Here is a 17,172-nt window from a genome sequence, read left to right as displayed (position 1 = left end):
TTAATGCCATTTGCCACAGCTGGGTTAATAGAGTGAGAGTCTTTATAAGCTCAGCTTTAAGTAAATACAATAGTATTGGCAATAAAATAGTGTTGGCAGTAACAGCCTTAAGGATTTAAAAAAAGAAAAAGTAAGACAATGATAATCATTGAGGAATGGTCATGAAAAGGACAAAGTGGAAAGATTGTTAAGACACAAAATGGAAAGATTATTAAGACACAAAGATTATTAAGACACTGTCCCCCTCATGAGAGAATCACTAATTGTATTTCAAAAGGTGAGATGGTATTTGGCAAGCATGTTGACTTGACGCTGCGAGACTTGTTACCTGTAACTGTTGGTCTGTTGTGTGTGTGTGTGTGTGTGTGTGTGTGTAATAAACTCTGAAACCTTAAAATATAGCAGAAATGAGAACACATAAGTTATTGTTATTGTTAGAGTGACAGTTAAATAAGTAGCCAAAATTGGCTAGGTATTGAATAAAACATACAAGTAGACATGGTTAGACCATGAAATGTCATTAAAAAAATCTTACAGTACAAAATAAGGACTTGAAACATTCTTTTTCATATTCTTAAATGGTTATTTATATTCACATCATGCCAACAAATATTTATGGAATCTCTCCTCTTTGTGCCTACCCTTATTACTAATTATGTGGCAAACAAAGGAATGGTAAAGACTAGTGTTTGTATGCAAAGAACATAATCTCATTTGAGGTGCTGAGACTTACATGACAATTCATGCTACAGGAGCTAGGAGAAGGGTGGGGAAAGAATGGGCCAGAATGGGATGTGACCTGGGAGGCCAGGGTTTGGATACCTGGGTAGGGAACCATGGGTCGTACAGTGTCATTCTCAAAACTTGGGAGCCTGAGAGCTGAGCACGGTGGCTCACGCCTGTAATCCCAACACTTTGGGAGGCCGAGGTAGGTGGATTACGAAGCCAAGAGTTCGAGACCAGCCTGGCCAACATGGTGAAACCCCATTTCTACTAAGAATACAAAAATTAGCCGGGTGTGGTGGCACATGCCTGTTATCCTAGCTACTCGGGAGGCTGAGGCAGGAAAATTGCTTGAACCTGGGAGGTGGAGGTTGTGAGCCGAGATCATGCCACTGCACTGTAGCCTGGGTGACAGAGCGAGACTCCATCTAGAAAATAAAACAAACAAAAAACCAACTTAGGAGCCTGAGATGAGTATGGCACATAAAAGTGCTATGTATGTGACTGATGATGGTGTTTATACTGGGCACCAGTGGTATGGGGTTGCCTTATTAGAGATGGACTTTGGCAATTGCATATTTGGGGACATTATATGCTGTGTTTTGGGAAAGCAGAGAGTTGTCTGGCAAAGGTAGGGACGTTGAATTCTGACAGAATCCAAAAGATCAAAAACAGACACTATCCCTTAGGCAAGTTACTTATCCTCTACCAGCCTGTTGTTTTCCTCATTTAAAAAGTGGGATAACGACAGTATCTACCTCATTAGGTTGTTGTAAGGATTAAATAAGATAATTTCCACTGGGCACTTAGAATGCTTGGCACATAGCAGCTCCTAAGTGGTAGCTGTCTTTGATTGATTATTGCAATTTTTATTCTTAAGAATAAACCAGCTGGGTGTGGTGGCTCACACCTATAATCCAAGCAATTTGGGAGGCTGAGGTGGGCGGATCTTGAGGTCAAGAGATTGAGACCATCCTGGCCAACATGGTGAAACGCCGTCTCTACTAAAAACACAAAAACTAGCTGGGCGTGATGGCGTGCGCCTGTGGTCCCAGCTACTCAGGAGGCTGAGGCAGGATAATCGCTTGAACCTGGGAGGAGGAGGTTGCTGTGAGCTGAGATCTCGCCACTGCACTCCAGCATGAAGACAGAGTGAGACTTCCTATCAAAAAAAAAAAAATAATAACCATCTGGATTGTATAAAATAGATTGGAGAGGAGAGAGCCTAGACAACGTTATCAATGAAGAGGCATTTAAAATAATAACTATCCAATGAGGTGATCAGAAGTTACAATTCCAAAAGAGATTATGAGAGGAGGATCCACAGCGGTTGTGAATCTAGAATGTAAAGGAGAGAAGAGTTCAAGGTGGCCACCAAAGTTCAGATGAAGATGGTTGTGTTTGAAGTGTCATCAAAGTAACTTCCAGTTGACAATGAAAAGCCAAGATGAGGTAGCTTTCTTCACCTACCCCATAGCAGCTCTCTGTAGTTTTTGTGTATATCATAAGAAAATGAAAATATAAAGCGAACTGTCACCAGTTTCTTGGCACACTCTACAGCCCTCCTGTGTCTTGAGCACTCTTGGGGCGATGCTCATTGTGCCTTAATATTATATATGAAACTCAGTTGACACTGGAAGTAGTAGCTTCATCACTGGTGAGAATGATTTAACATATTGTTTTCCCTTTTGTGTCTTCATTTTGGTAACATACTGAAATAGCAGTATTCATTTTAGTTGGAAAAAATATTGACCAAGTGCTTACAAAATCTGATTAAGTCTAACCAGATGGCCAAGGCTGGTATTTTTTATGTTGCCTTTCATTTGTCTTTGAAACTTGAATATGCCTAGACTTGACAAAGAAACAGATTCTGGACTGTAGCTATGTAAGATTGTCAAAGATAATGCCTCACAGAACAGCTTATCTTGCTCACTGGTGGCAGAAATGCAGTAAATTGTTTAGAAGACTGCCAAGCTATTAGGATAGATAGCTTGATAGCAAATGATAGACAAAGTGCTACTGACCTGCTCTGAAGGAGATGCTTTTTAAGCTATTCAAAGCTGATATCCAACATCAGTTGGTAATTTGGTTAGAGCTTATTTATCTGAATTAATTTGCATGGAGAGATACAGTGAAAAGAAAGCAGCATCCAAATATGCGGTGGGAGGGAAAAGGAAGAGGAATGTTCTTTTTGTTTGTTTGTTAAATATTCTTATGATTGAGTTAATTGAAGATACCTAAGACACAGAATTCTAATATGCAATGGAATCTCTCCTCCTTCCACTTCTCCCAGCAAAGTGGGCTATAGACATTCATCTGTTTGTTCAGCCAATATTTACTGAGCATTTCTTCTGTGCCAGGCACATTGCCAGGAAGGGGATACAGTGTTGAGGAAAAAGGAAAGGCTCATAGCCTTCAAAATATGGTTGCAGATGGTTATTTAGGTTTAGGAATATTGTTGAACTGACAACAGTCTTCTCGTTTATTCTTGAGCATCATGTAACTCTCATTGTGGGACATTAGAAAAATGGGAGTGACTACATGAACCTATACTGGGCTTTGAAAGAGGGAGAAAATCCTGGAATTTGAAGGTCATCTATCAGTTTATCTGAGTTCCAGACGTGTTTTCTGTTATTCTTTTTACAGGTTGTCTTTTTTCCTTTTAACGTATAGTCGTTGCTTTCGATAGTGGGGAGAGGGAACATATGGCCTCAATACACAGACATAGAAAAAGCTTTCATCAATGCCTTTGAAAAGGGGGGAAAAAAGCAAAGGCTTGCGGTTCACCCCCACTCTTTCTGTTGTATTTGAATTTAGAAAGCAGGTGGCTGACAATCACAGAAGGCAAGTCTTTTGGAGCAATAGCAGAATTCCCTTCACGCAAAAATTCTAAAACCCAAGATACAGATGAAAATAAAACTTGGAAGGAAAATTATGTTTTGGAAAGGCAGTGGGGCTGTATTAAGTCTTTATTATTTATCCCTTCTTCCCTTGATCTGATTTGTTTGTAAAATTTTTCTCTCAGTCCACATGACTCCAGAACATACACATAGCACATAAAGCATCTGCTCCACCATTCGAGTGCCTTTCCTAGTTGATGGCAACATTACAGGAATATAGAAATATTTGTATTTTTATTTTATGTCATATAGGTGAGGTATGAGAATAAAATCATGGATGAAGAAGGGATTTCAATGATTATTTTAATTCCTCATTTTGTCAAAGGAGAAACTGAGGCCACTTGCTCAGTATCATATAGCAAGTTTTAATGTCAATAAAGCTAAGATTCAGGAATCATTTTTCTGATGCCAGCCCAAGTCCCTCTAAACTCTATTACCATTCATGATGGCCTGGGGTTTTCAGATTTTTATTCAGAAGTATGGGATCATGTGGGCCAAGGTTTTAGGCCACACGTTTAGTAAGATTTCACTGAATAGAAAAAGTATTTGTTTAGGAAGGGGCAGCTATCTGAACAGATCAGAAATGAACCACAGAGTTCTATAGCTTTTATGACTGTTCGACTATATAGATAGAATTTAGTAGGTCAGTTTGTCTGAACAGAAATCCAAAGGTGTAATTTCATTGACTGTCAATTCTCTTGTTTCACAGCTATCATATTTTTTTTGTTTTTTTTTTTTGAGATGGAGTCTTGTTCTGCCACCCAGGCTGGAGTGCAGTGGTGCGATCTTGGCTCACTGCAAGCTCGGCCTCCTGGGTTCACACCATTCTCCTGCCTCAGCCTCCCGAGTAGCTGGGACTACAGGTGCCTGCCACCACGCCCGGCTAATTTTTTTGTATTTTTAGTGGAGACGGGGTTTCACCGTGTTAGCCAGGATGGTCTCAATCTCCTGGCCTCGTGATCCACCCGCCTCGGCCTCCCAAAGTGCTGGGATTTCAGGCGTGAGCCACTGCACCAGGCCTCATATGTTTTTTTCTTTTGTTGTTGTCTGTTTGTTTTTGAGACAGGGTCTTTTCTCTGTTGCCCAGAATGGAGTGTAGTGGTATGATCACGGCTCACTGCAGCCTTGACTTTCTGGGCTCAAGTGATTCTCCCACCTCAGCCTCCTGAGTAACTAGGACTACTGGCGTGTGCCTGGCTCATTTTGTAGAGATGAGATTTGCCATGTTGCTCAGGCTGGTCTCAAACTCCTGGGCTCAGATGATCCTCCTGCCTTGGCCTCTCAAAGTATTGGGACTACAGGTATGAGCCACTGCACCTGGCCCCTTCATTACGTTTTTGTTTTAAGGAAGGCAAATAGAGGCATCAAGCCAAATTCAGTGATCTGTTACCTGGCTATGAACTAGAGTGCATCCTGGCTCATCTAAAGTACAGTGATAACTAATGTCCAGAATGTTGACATGCTGTGGCACATGCTATTTCCTCTTTATCAAATATCTTTGCCATTTTCTCTTTTTTAAAAAGAACAGTGTGGCCAGGTGTGGTGGCTCATGCCTGTAATCCCAGCACTTTGGGAAGCTGAGGTGGGTGGATCGCTTGAGGTCAGGAGTTCTAGATAAGCCTGGCCAACATGGTTAAACCCTGTCCATACTAAAAATACAAAAATTAGCTGGGTGTGATGGTGGGCACCTGTAATCCCAGCTACTTAGGAAATTGAGGCAGGAGAATCACTTCAACCTGGAAGGTGGAGGGAGCAGTGAGCTGAGATCACACCATCAAACTCCAACCTGGGTGACAGAGCAAGACTCTGTCTCAGAAAAAAAAAAAAAAAAAGAGGATGGGCACGGTGGCTCATGCCTGTAATCCTAGCACTCTGGGAGGTTGAGGTGGGTGGATCACTTGGGGTCAGAAGTTCGAGACCAACCTGGCCAGCATGGTGAAACCCTGTCTCTATTAAAAATACAAAAATTAGCCAGGCATGGTAGTGGGCACCTGTAATCCCACCTATTTGGGAGGCTGAGGCAGGAGAATCACTTGAACCTGGGTGACAGAGGTTGCAGCGAGCCGAGATGGCATCAGTGCACTCCAGCCTGGGCAACAGAGTGAGACTCCATCTCAAAAATAAACACACAAATAAACAAAAACAATGCTAGCTACCAGCATGTAATTTAATATTCAGATATGTTTGTTTCAAACCCCCATCAGCATATGGGGAAACTTAGCACCCGTCTCATTATCCTTGCAGATTGTTTGGGGACTTATGTTTCTTCTAGTCATCTCTGGCTTCAGTTTTCTTCAGCTAAATTTGTAATCCCTGATAGGCTGTTTCTTTTCTGCACATGACACTATTGTACTCGTGCTGTCATTCCATTCCTGTATTTCCCTGCAGCATCGTGGACTCAAGATTTCTGTGTAACAAATTACCCCGTAGCTTAGTGGCTTGAAATAACAATAAATATTTGTTATTTTATACCAGTTCTATGCATCACGAATTTGGGAGTAACTTAGCTGTGTGGTTATGGCACAAAGTCTTTCAAGAAGGTGTAGTCAAGATGTCAGCCAGGGGTGCAGTCATCTGAAGGGTTGACTGGGGCTGCTGGACCCATTTCCAAGATGGTACACTCATATGGTGGTGGTAGTTGGCAGGAAGCCTTAGCTCTAAATCCATGGATTCCTTTTTTCTCACGTAGAAAAAGTCAGTCTTCTTGTGCTGTGTGGTGGTATGTGCCTGTAGTCCTACCTACTTAGGAGCTTGATGCAGGAGGATTGCTTGAGCCCAGGAGTTCAAGTCCAGCCTGGGGAAAGAAAAAAAGAGAAGAAAGGGAAAGGAAGGGGAGGGGAGCTCACGCTTGTAATTTCAGCACTTTGGGAGGCTGAGGCAGGTGGATCACTTGAAGTCAGGAGTTCAAGACCACTCTGGCCAACATGGTGAAACCCCGTCTCTAATAAAAATACAAAAATTAGCCGGGCATGGTGGTGCACGCCTGTAGTCCCAGCTACTCGGGAGGCTGAGGCACAAGAACTCAAGAGGTGGAGGTTGCAGTGAGTGACTCGCACTGCATTCCAGCCTGGGTGACAGAGTGAAACTCCGTCTCAAAAAGAAAAGATAAAAGAAAAGAAAAGAGAAGAGAAAAGAAAAGAAAAGAAAAGAAACAAAAAAAGGAGGAAGGAAGGAAAATTCCGGCTTCTTCTTGTCTTCAGCCGTGTAGATCATGTCCTGAGGACTTTACCTTTCTTCTTTCTTGAAAGGAACTATAAGACTAAATGAGATAACACATGGAAGCTTTGAAACTCCTTAAGGGAAGAAGGCCTTATGAAAAGAAATTTCTAAATTTCACATGTGCACATCATTTGCTTAACTTAGATCATTGAATGATTAGACATGAAAGAAAGAAAAAAATGTAAACTGTATGAAGTCGAGGTTTTTATTTTAGAATTTTAGTTTCAAGGTTTAATTTTCTAGAAAACTTGCAGCATCTCTGAGAAATTTCTGATGATGGGAAAAGAAAAGGCCCTACTCAGCAAAATAGATTAAAAAAAGAACTGAAACCCTTAAATTTGGGGGTAAATTAACAATTTTAATATAGTTTTAGTTGTAATGAGAATGTGAGTAGTTTATTTCAAATACTACAATAATTTTTTTATCTTATAATAATGGGTATTCAATAAAGATTGCTAATTTTAAAGTATATTTTGTTTTTTTCTGAAACTATTAACCTTGCTTAACTCTTAAACCTTTTCTAATCCTTAAATTTTGAAACATGTTTTGCCTGTAATTTTTATAGTTGTGGCAGAGAATAACAAATGATTTAAGCATTTAAAATACATATTTTCTTTTCTTTTCTTTTCTTTTTTTCTGCTCCAGTCAACGAAAGGGACACTTTATTGAGGCCCCAGGGCCATGGGGCCTGGGCAGAAGGCTGCTGCCCTTCGAGGAAGGAAGAGACTTATTTGACCTTCTTCCTGGGGTACAGGTTGTTGGTGTGGCCGCATTTCTTCTTGTGGCAGTTGATAGCACCGGGGTGCAGGCAAGCATAGCACTTGCAGCAGATCATCTCGTCGCAGTTGTATTTCTGGACGAGCTGGCAGAGGGAAGGCTCAGTAATGCCACCTCGCAGGCGCAGCACCAGGTTTAGGGTGGACTCTTTCTGGATGTTGTAGCCTGAGAGAGTGTGGCCATCCTCCAGCCGTTTCCTAGAAAATATCAGATGCTGCTGGTCAGGTGGGATACCCTCCTTGTCCTGAATTTTGGTTTTGACATTCTAAATGGTGTCGGTGGGCTTGACCTCAAGGGTGATGGTCTTGCCCGTGAGGGTCTTCACAAAGATCTGCATCTCTGCGTCTGCAGCCCGGCCGCCTCGCTGAAGAAAAAGAGCTAAAAGACATATTTTCATTGAAAATTATTTACTTACTTTAAAAAACTCTTAAAAGTAACTGGTATTCAGCATTTAATGATGATATTTAGGGTTTTCAAACCCATTTTTCTTAGTCCATTTGGGCTGCTATAACAAAGTATAATAAACTGGATTTTTATAAACAACAGAAGTTTATTTCTTACAGTTCTGGAGACTGGGAAGTCCAAGATCAAGGTGACAGTAGATTTGGTGTCTGGGTAGGGCCCACTTTCTGGTTCATAGAAGGCACCTTTTTGCTGTGTCCTACATGGTGGAAGGGGCCAGGGAGCTCTTGGGGGTCTCTTTATTTTATTTTATTTTGAGATGGAGTTTCACTCTTGTCGCCCAGGCTGGACTGTGATGGCGCGATCTTGGCTCATTGCAACCTCCGCCTCCTGGGTTCAAGCGATTCTCCTTCCTCAGCCTCCCAAGGAGCTGGGATTACAGATGCCCGCCACCACACCCAGCTAATTTTTTTGTATTTTTAGTCAAGAGGGGGGTTTCACCATGTTGGCCAGGATGGTCTTGAACTCCTGACCTCAGGTGAACCACCCGCCTCGGTATCCCAAAGTGCTGGGATTACAGGTGTGAGCCACTGCACCCGGCCCTCTTTTATATTTTATTTATTTATTTATTTATTTTTGAGATGGAGTCTCCTGTCCAGGCTGGAGTGCAGTGGCATGATCTCAGCTCACTGCAACCTCCGCCTCCCAGGTTTAGGCAACTCTCTTGCCTCAGCCTCCCGAGCAGCTGGGATTACAGATGTGTGCCACCATGCCTGGCTAATTTTTGTATTTTTATCAGAGATGGGGTTTCACCATGTTGGCCAGGCTTGTCTCAAACTCCTGACCTCAAGTGATCTGCTGGCCTCGGCCTCCTAAAGTGCTGGGATTACAGGTGTGAGCCACTGTGCCTGGCCTGGGGTCTCTTTTTTTTTTTTTTTTTTGAGATGGAGTTTTGCTCTTGTTGCCTAGGCTGTAGTGCAATGGCACGATCTCAGCTCACTGCATCCTCTGCCTTCCGGGTTCAAGCGATTCTCTCGCCTCAGCCTCCTGAGTAGCTGAGATTACAGGTGCCCATGCCCACTCCCACTCCCAGCTAATTTTTGTATTTTTAGTAGAGATGGGGTTTTACCATGTTGGCCAGGCTGGTCTCTAACTCCTGACCTCAGGTGATCCACCCATGTCGGCCTCCAAAGTGCTGGGATTACAGGTGTGAGCCACTGTGCCTGGCTCTGGGGTCTTTTATAAGGGCACAAATCCCATTCACGAGGGTTCTGTCCTCATGAAGTCATCACTTCTCAAAGGCCTCACTTCCTAATACCACCATGTTGCTGACTAGGTTTCAACACATGAATTCTGGGGGCCACAAACATTCAGACTGTGGCAACACTTAAAAAGTTATTTGAATGAATGTGTAAGACTTACTTTTTATTTCTTGGACATGTTGCTATTTCTACAGTCATTTGACTACATGGTTAATAGAGGAATTTGGAGAGAATATTGCAAATGTGACTTCAAGGGTAAATTATTTCAAGTAGGTATTTAAGAAACAACGAACTTAATACTTGAACTATGTGTACCTTTTTCTAGGGAACCTCAAGTTAAATCAGCAAAATTCAGCAGGGAAAAATGAACTGGGTTATCCATGTCTCAAAGGTACAAAGAAATAGAACAGTCCTCTCCTACCTACCATCTCTGTGTATTATAAAGTCAAGGAGATTATTTTACTTATGGTTTAATTTAAAGAGACTTATTTACAACATGTATTTATATGACAGTTTGATATGCTTTATTTTTCTGCAGGATTCAATTACTGGACTTGTCAACTCTGCCAGTGTACGTGCCATTTCTCTTCCACTATGAGTGGACCGATCGTATTGCACATTTGTCTGGCTTTCTGTAGCCTTCTGCTTTTCAACATTGCCACACAATGTCTGGCCTTCCCCAAAATAGAAAGGAGGAGGGAGATAGCACATGTTCATGCGGAAAAAGGGCAGTCCGATAAGATGAACACCGATGACCTAGAAAATAGCTCCGTTACCTCAAAGCAGACTCCCCAACTGGTGGTCTCTGAAGATCCAATGATGATGTCAGCAGGACCATCGGCAACATCATTAAATAAAGCATTCTCGATTAACAAAGAAACCCAGCCTGGACAAGCTGGGCTCATGCAAACTGAACGCCCTGGTGTTTCCACTGCTACTGAGTCAGGTGTCCCCTCAGCTGAAGAAGTATTTGGTTCCAGCCAGCCAGAGAGAATATCTCCTGAAAGTGGACTTGCCAAGGCCATGTTAACCATTGCTATCACTGCGACTCCTTCTCTGACTGTTGATGAAAAGGAGGAACTTCTTACAAGCACTTACTTTCAGCCCATTGTAGAAGAGATCACAGAAACCACAAAAGGTTTTCTGAAGTATATGGATAATCAATCATTTGCAACTGAAAATCAGGAAGGAGTTGGTTTGGGACATTCACCTTCATCCTATGTGAATACTAAGGAAATGCTAACCACCAATCCAAAGACTGAGAAATTTGAAGCAGACACAGACCACAGGACAACTTCTTTTCCTGGTGCTGAGTCCACAGCAGGCAGTGAGCCTGGAAGCCTCACCCCTGATAAGGAGAAGCCTTCGCAGATGACAGCTGATAACACCCAGGCTGCTGCCACCAAGCAACCACTCGAAACTTCCGAGTACACCCTGAGTGTTGAGCCAGAAACTGATAGTCTGCTGGGAGCCTCAGAAGTCACAGTGAGTGTCAGCACAGCTGTTCCAGCTGCCTCTGCCTTAAGTGATGAGTGGGATGACACCAAATTAGAGAGTGTAAGCCGGATAAGGACCCCCAAGCTTGGAGACAATGAAGAGACTCAGGTGAGAACGGAGATGTCTCAGACAGCACAAGTAAGCCATGAGGGTATGGAAGGAGGCCAGCCTTGGACAGAGGCTGCACAGGTGGCTCTGGGGCTGCCTGAAGGGGAAACACACACGGGCACAGCCCTGCTAATAGCGCATGGGAATGAGAGATCACCTGCTTTCACCGATCAAAGTTCCTTTACCCCCACAAGTCTGATGGAAGACGTGAAAGTTTCCATTGTGAACTTGCTCCAAAGTACAGGAGACTTCACGGAATCCACCAAGGAAAACGATGCCCTGTTTTTCTTAGAAACCACTGTTTCTGTCTCTGAATATGAGTCTGAGGCAGACCAACTGTTGGGAAATACAATGAAAGGTAAAAGAAAGAAAAAGAAAAACAAACTTTGGTTTAATTTGGAAACTTTCAATTTTTTTTTTAATGGCAATTTAGAAATAGGTTGAAGTTTTAATGAAAAGCAGGCCAGGTGCAGCAGCTCATGCCTATAATCCCAGCATTTTCGGAGGCCGAGGTGTGAGGATTGCTTGAGCCCAGGAGTTCGAGACCAGCCTGGGTGATATAGTGAGACCTCTTCTCTGAAAAAGAATAAAAAAATGAAATTTAAAAAATGAAAAGCAGAAGCATACAAATACATCATCTATTTTATATAAAAATTACACACAATTCCTGTAATCCCAGCACTTTGGGAGGCCAAGGCAGGCGGCTCACTTGAGGTCAGGAGTTCGAGACCAGCCTGGCCAACATGGTGAAACCCCATCGCTATTAAAATACAAAAATTAGCTGGGTGTGGTAGCAGGTGCCTGTAATCCCAGCTACTCTGGAGGCTGAGGCAGGAGAATCACTTTAACCTGGGAAGGCGGAGGTTGCAGTGGGCAAGATTGCACCACTGCACTCCAGCCTGGGTGACAAGAGTGAAACTCCCTCTCAAAAAAGAAAAAGAAAAAAAATTACACCCAAATATAAATCCTGCCTATAGACCAGTGTTCTTTAACTGGGGATAGTTTTACTTTGCTTTCCCCTTCCCCCAGGGGACATTTAGCAATGTATGGAGACATTTTTAGTTGTTAGAACTGAGGGGTGCTAAGATGTTGTTAAATATCTTAGACTACGTAGGACAGCCCCCCATAACAAAGAATTATCCCAGCCAACATGTTAATAGCGCTGAGGTTGAAAAACCCTGATACTATTATTTTTATTTTAGACTAATATTTTTCAAACATTTTACTATGAAAATGTATAAATATACAAGAAAATGTGAAAGAGTTAGCTATATGTTTAAACTGTAATAATGTTGGATACTTACATACACATTGTTGTAAAATATACTCACATCCCTTACATTTCTTACAAAAAAAGCTTTAGGTAAGTACTGCAGTTATCTCATAGTATTAACTATATGAATTTTCTAACTTTGTTTTCCTAAAAAGAAAACATTTAGAAATAAGGAAGGGGGTAGGGTGGAAGATAAATCATCTGCTTGCTTGGTTCTGCATTTTCTACTTTCTTTTGGCCTTTGCATCCGTGAATATTATAAGCTGGAAAGCCTTCTATTTGTTGTTGATGGATAATGGTTTTCTTTTATTATGAGTAGTTGGACAGATAACAACATTGGGAAGGAAAAGCTTAGTGTAATGTATACATGCTCATTCCAAATTGTTTTGGAACATGTACAACGTGTTACTTCAGCCAAGTAGCCCAATTAATAGAAAATATCAAATCAGTAATATGTTTTATAAGGTGTTGAGATTGAATTAAAATGGTGAAAGATCACTTGATAAATGACAAAAGAAAGATTGAATTTTACATGTCTAATTCATTTTTGTTTAAAGACCCAGTGTGCTGTTCAGTTTTCATAGAAGCTTCCATAAAATGTCTTGTAAGTTGGTTTTTACATGGAGTTGGGTTCACATGGCCATGAAGACCTTAGATATGACTGAGCAACAAGTTTACTTCAGTTCTTCATAGAACTTTTACTTTTGGAGCATTAAGCCATATAGCCCCAGATTGTTCACTGCACAATTGAATCCATGATTCTTATGTACTAAACTTGTATTAGCTTCTATTAGTACAGCCTAAAAAGTAAAATGGAATTCATAATTTCCTGATTATTTTGGTTTTTGAATATGGTTCTTAGTCATAATTGCCTCAGCAAATTATAATCTTTTAAAAGGCCACTACTTTTAATTTCTAGCACATAGCACAATTCCTGGCACATAGTAGGAACTCGATAAATATGTTTTCAATTAATTTACAAATGAGGATATAGAACCGTTCAGACTGGAGTTATCCAATGTGATTGCCTACCTTACCCAAAGTCAATCAAACAACTTCTAAATGTTCTTTGTACCAAGAGGAACAGTCAAGTTATTACTTTTGTTTTACTTTTTTTTTTTTGTCCCATAGAGTTAAAAGGAATGGGAAAGATTGCAATTATTGACAGCAGTTGTTATACAATAGCCAAAATGTTTTACTACTCATTTTCAGGTGATCATAAGTATTTTTCTGAAGTAAACAACTTAAATGCTAATCATTTAGAGTCCAGGGACCACTTAGGACATTATCTTCTTCAGAATATGCAATGATTTCTTGGTGTTTTTAGATATTATTAACAGATGGGTATGTTGAGATGATAGTCAGTCCTTTGAGTCAGTTAGCTGCTTCAACTGAAGATCAGGTTTTAAAAATAATATATAATTATTTTTTCTCCTACATGAAGTAGGAAGAATGAGAGATGTTAGGAAACTTTAAAGTTTATTTTAAAAAATTTTATTACTATTTCTAGTTCTCACTTTTCTTTCTCTAACAGCAATTATTTATTCAAGATACTATGCATTTTGACATTTCTTGCTATTTCATAAAATTACAAATAGCGCCTGCATATTTATTTTTGTATATATGTTCTCAAAAGTGTTCATTATGCTTTCAAAAATGAGGGCAACATAGAGAACACCTACTGCTTAAAATGGTAAAACTATATGTTATTGTCCTCTTGTGGCAAACAGAGCATTGCCCTATGTGCTAGAGGTACAGAAAGACAATGAATCCTGGCTCTCTAGGGATTTACAGTAATATTGGAGAAAGGAAAAAAAGAGAGACAAAATTCAAACAATGGTATAGAGTGCAAATATGAAGCTCATGTGAAAACCTTACCCTAACTCACATTGTTTGTCCTGTAACCAGGTATATTAATCCATCAAACGTAAAAATCTCTTCAATTCAAAAGGAAAAATAGTGTTAACTGGATGAGTACCAAGAAAAGGAACTGCTTATAGTGAAAAACAAACAAATACACATTATTTTAAAGCAAATACATTGTTTACAAGGCAACTTTTTTTTTTAAAGTAATAGGGTATGCCATGATGTCATTAATAAAATTTTTTTTTTTTTTTTTTTTTTTGAGACGGAGTCTCCCTCTGTCATCTAGGCTGGAGTGTAGTGGCGTGATCTCAGGTCATTGCAACCTCCACCTCCTGGGTTCAGGCAATTCTCCTGCCTCATCCTCCCGGGTGGCTGGGATGACAGGAATGTGCCACTATGCCCGGCTAATTTTGTTGTGTTTTTAGTAGAGATGGGGTTTCACAATATTGGCCAGGCTGGTCTCGAACTCCTAACCTTGTGATCCTCCCGCCTCAGTCTCCCAAAGTGCTGGTATTACAGGCATGAGCCACCGTGCCCGGCCTGTCATTATTAAAAACTTTGAGAAACCCTTTTAAAGCTATCCCTAGAATGTTATTTTTCATTGTATAACTTACTGATCTTGCTAAAATACTTAGTATCTAGAACTAATATTTTAAAAAAGAGAGACAATAAGGTTTTCAAGAAATTAAGTTTTTAGTAGTTGCTCTGTACAGTGTTTGAAATTTCTAGCATAGCCCCTTCATAAGAAGAGGGCAAATCTTGACTTATAAGTAGTCTGTTGAAGGCAAAACATTTATATGATCTGAAGAGAAAGCAGAGTATTATTACAAACAGTCTTTAATACTGTATTTGAGGGAATTATAATGTTGTAAAGCAAGTGGACCTGTGACAGATAATGTCATACCCTGCCAGTTCTATTCATTTCCTTTTCTGATCTGAAAGCAAATGCACACCTTCTATAGAGGCCTCTCCAAGGTGTTCCTTGGGCATAGTTAGTACAGTGGTTAAGAGTGCTGGCAATGTGAACAAAGGCATGCTCCTTAGCTTTTCTAAACCTAAGTTCTGTAAAGTGGAGTTATAATAGCTGGTAATTATTGAATACTTACCAAATACTAGGTGTTTTACTTGTGTTATCTAATCTTTGTAGTGACTCTGTGAGATAGATACTATTATTATCCCCATTTTATAGCTGAGGAAACTCAAGGCCCACATATGTGAAATAATTTGTTTATGCTTACACAGCTAGTAAGTGACTAAGGCAGGTTGGCTCTGGAACCTGCATTCTTGAGCACTATGATGCAGCTTCTGTGGAATGATATTAGTACCTATCTCCCTGTAGTACATATGGGAGGATGCATACTTAAGATACTGTATGTCATGCACTTCGCATGGTGTTTAACATAGAAACTCAGTAAATATTAGTTATTGTAATTGTTACTCCTTTATTTTAAAATGTGAGCTTCCCTTGACCCTCCAGAAATGCAAATGTGAAAATTAATACACTGTATACAAATGTTTCTGAGTGTTTTTGAGTGTAACTTAGTTCTGTATAATTTGTTTCTTAACAAACTGATTATGTTGACATTCAAACATGTGCCTGAAAGGGAGCTCAGCAATTGATCTTCCTACTTTGTTTTAGATTTCATTTTAGCTTTTTCCATGAACTTCTTTATCTCTGTTGTAGATTGATTCACAGCTACTGAAAGCGTGACAGAGAAAACATTTATTTACTGTCATTTTACTTCTGAGTTCTCTCTTTCCTTTCCCAGCTCCTGAAATAGCATCTGCTCCCCTCCCCCCAAGTTTTTAATCATATCGTGATTTTTTTTTTTTAAAAAATAGGGATTTGGTCTATTTTTAAATGTTTTCCCCCCTTTAAGACATCATCACTCAAGAGATGACAACAGCTGTTCAAGAGCCAGATGCCACTTTATCCATGGTGACACAAGAGCAGGTTGCTACCCTCGAGCTTATCAGAGACAGTGGCAAGACTGAGGAAGAAAAGGAGGACCCCTCTCCTGTGTCTGACGTTCCTGGTGTTACTCAGCTGTCAAGAAGATGGGAGCCTCTGGCCACTACAATTTCAACTACAGTCGTCCCTTTGTCTTTTGAAGTTACTCCCACTGTGGAAGGTCTGTAAGGGAGGATATTGGACTCTGTTTTGGGGGTGGATCTCTTTTGTTAAAGTAGACTAGGAATAGAATGAGTGAGGCAGCCGACATTGCCATCAGCGCGCGCGTGCGTGCACGTACACACACACACACACACCTTTACCTGGAAAGGGGTGTGAACTCTGTCTTATTTGAAGAGGTGTGGCAGAGCCTTAAAAGGACAAGGGTTGGCCGGGCGCAGTGGCTCACGCCTGTAATCCCAGCACTTTGGGAGGCTGAGGCGGGTGGATCACGAAGTCAGGAGATTGAGACCATCCTGGCCAACGTGGTGAAACCCCGTCTCTACTAAAAATACAAAAAATTACCCAGGCGTGGTGGCGGGCGCCTGTAGTCCGAGCTACTCGGGAGGCTGAGGCAGGAGAATGGTGTGAACCCGGGAGGCGGAGCTTGCAGGGAGCGGAGATGGCACCACTGCACTCCAGCCTGGTGACAGAGCGAGACTCCGTGCCAAAAAAAAAAAAAAAAAAAAAACAAAAAAAGGGACAAGGGTTTAGTTTGTAAGTAAGGTCTCCTGGTGGCTCACCTCTGGGTCCTCAAAGGCCAGACCCCCTGAGAAGGCTCTTCCTGTTTGGCAACTCTGCTGCTAGGAGCCGGGGGGGATGAGGTGAAAAAAGCATGGACCTGAATTTGAATCGCAACTTTGGCTTTCACTAATATTGTAGCCTCAAGCTAAGTTTCTTAACTTCTGTAAGCTTTGGTTTGTTCACCTCTAAATAATGCCTATCTGTTTTATAGGTTATTTTAAGAATTTGAAATCATGTCTACAAAGTGCTTTCTATATAGGAGGCTCTCAAATGCTCTGATCTCTTAAAGGCAGTGAAGTTTTCAAATCTATGTGAAAGCTACTGCTGTTCTAGAGTCTCTGGACTTGGGAATTCCTGGGGCTATATTTGGCTGCTTTTAAATTGACATTCCAGACCCAGATCTAGGCTCTTACTCTATGACTTGATTTTGAGAAAGACACTCGGTCTTTC

The 17,172-nt window shown here is 41.0% G+C and overlaps 1 protein-coding gene and 1 pseudogene across 6 annotated transcripts in view; one reads left to right on the top strand and one right to left on the bottom strand.

Moving 5' to 3' along the window:
* The window catches only part of ARMH4 (armadillo like helical domain containing 4), a 156,048-nt gene that overhangs the window by 3,211 nt on the left and 135,665 nt on the right, over positions 1-17,172 (top strand). For 5 of the 6 annotated variants that reach the window (XR_008620897.2, XR_008620896.2, XM_034937626.3 and 2 more), the window contains exons 2-3: positions 9,822-11,246; positions 15,908-16,159. Coding sequence is in view for 4 of the 6 variants with exons in the window: in XM_034937626.3 (XP_034793517.2) it covers positions 9,878-11,246; positions 15,908-16,159 (1,621 nt within the window). In the remaining 2 variants the exon portion in view is untranslated. The remainder of the gene's footprint in view (positions 1-9,821; positions 11,247-15,907; positions 16,160-17,172) is intronic. The other variant, XM_034937629.3, reaches the window with a different exon arrangement.
* LOC103783842 (ubiquitin-ribosomal protein eL40 fusion protein-like) lies at positions 7,283-9,538 on the bottom strand (annotated as a pseudogene).

Source organism: Pan paniscus, chromosome 15 (genome assembly GCF_029289425.2).
Source record: "Pan paniscus chromosome 15, NHGRI_mPanPan1-v2.0_pri, whole genome shotgun sequence".
NCBI classification, from domain to species: domain Eukaryota; kingdom Metazoa; phylum Chordata; class Mammalia; order Primates; family Hominidae; genus Pan; species Pan paniscus.
This window is presented reverse-complemented; position numbering and strand designations above follow the sequence as displayed.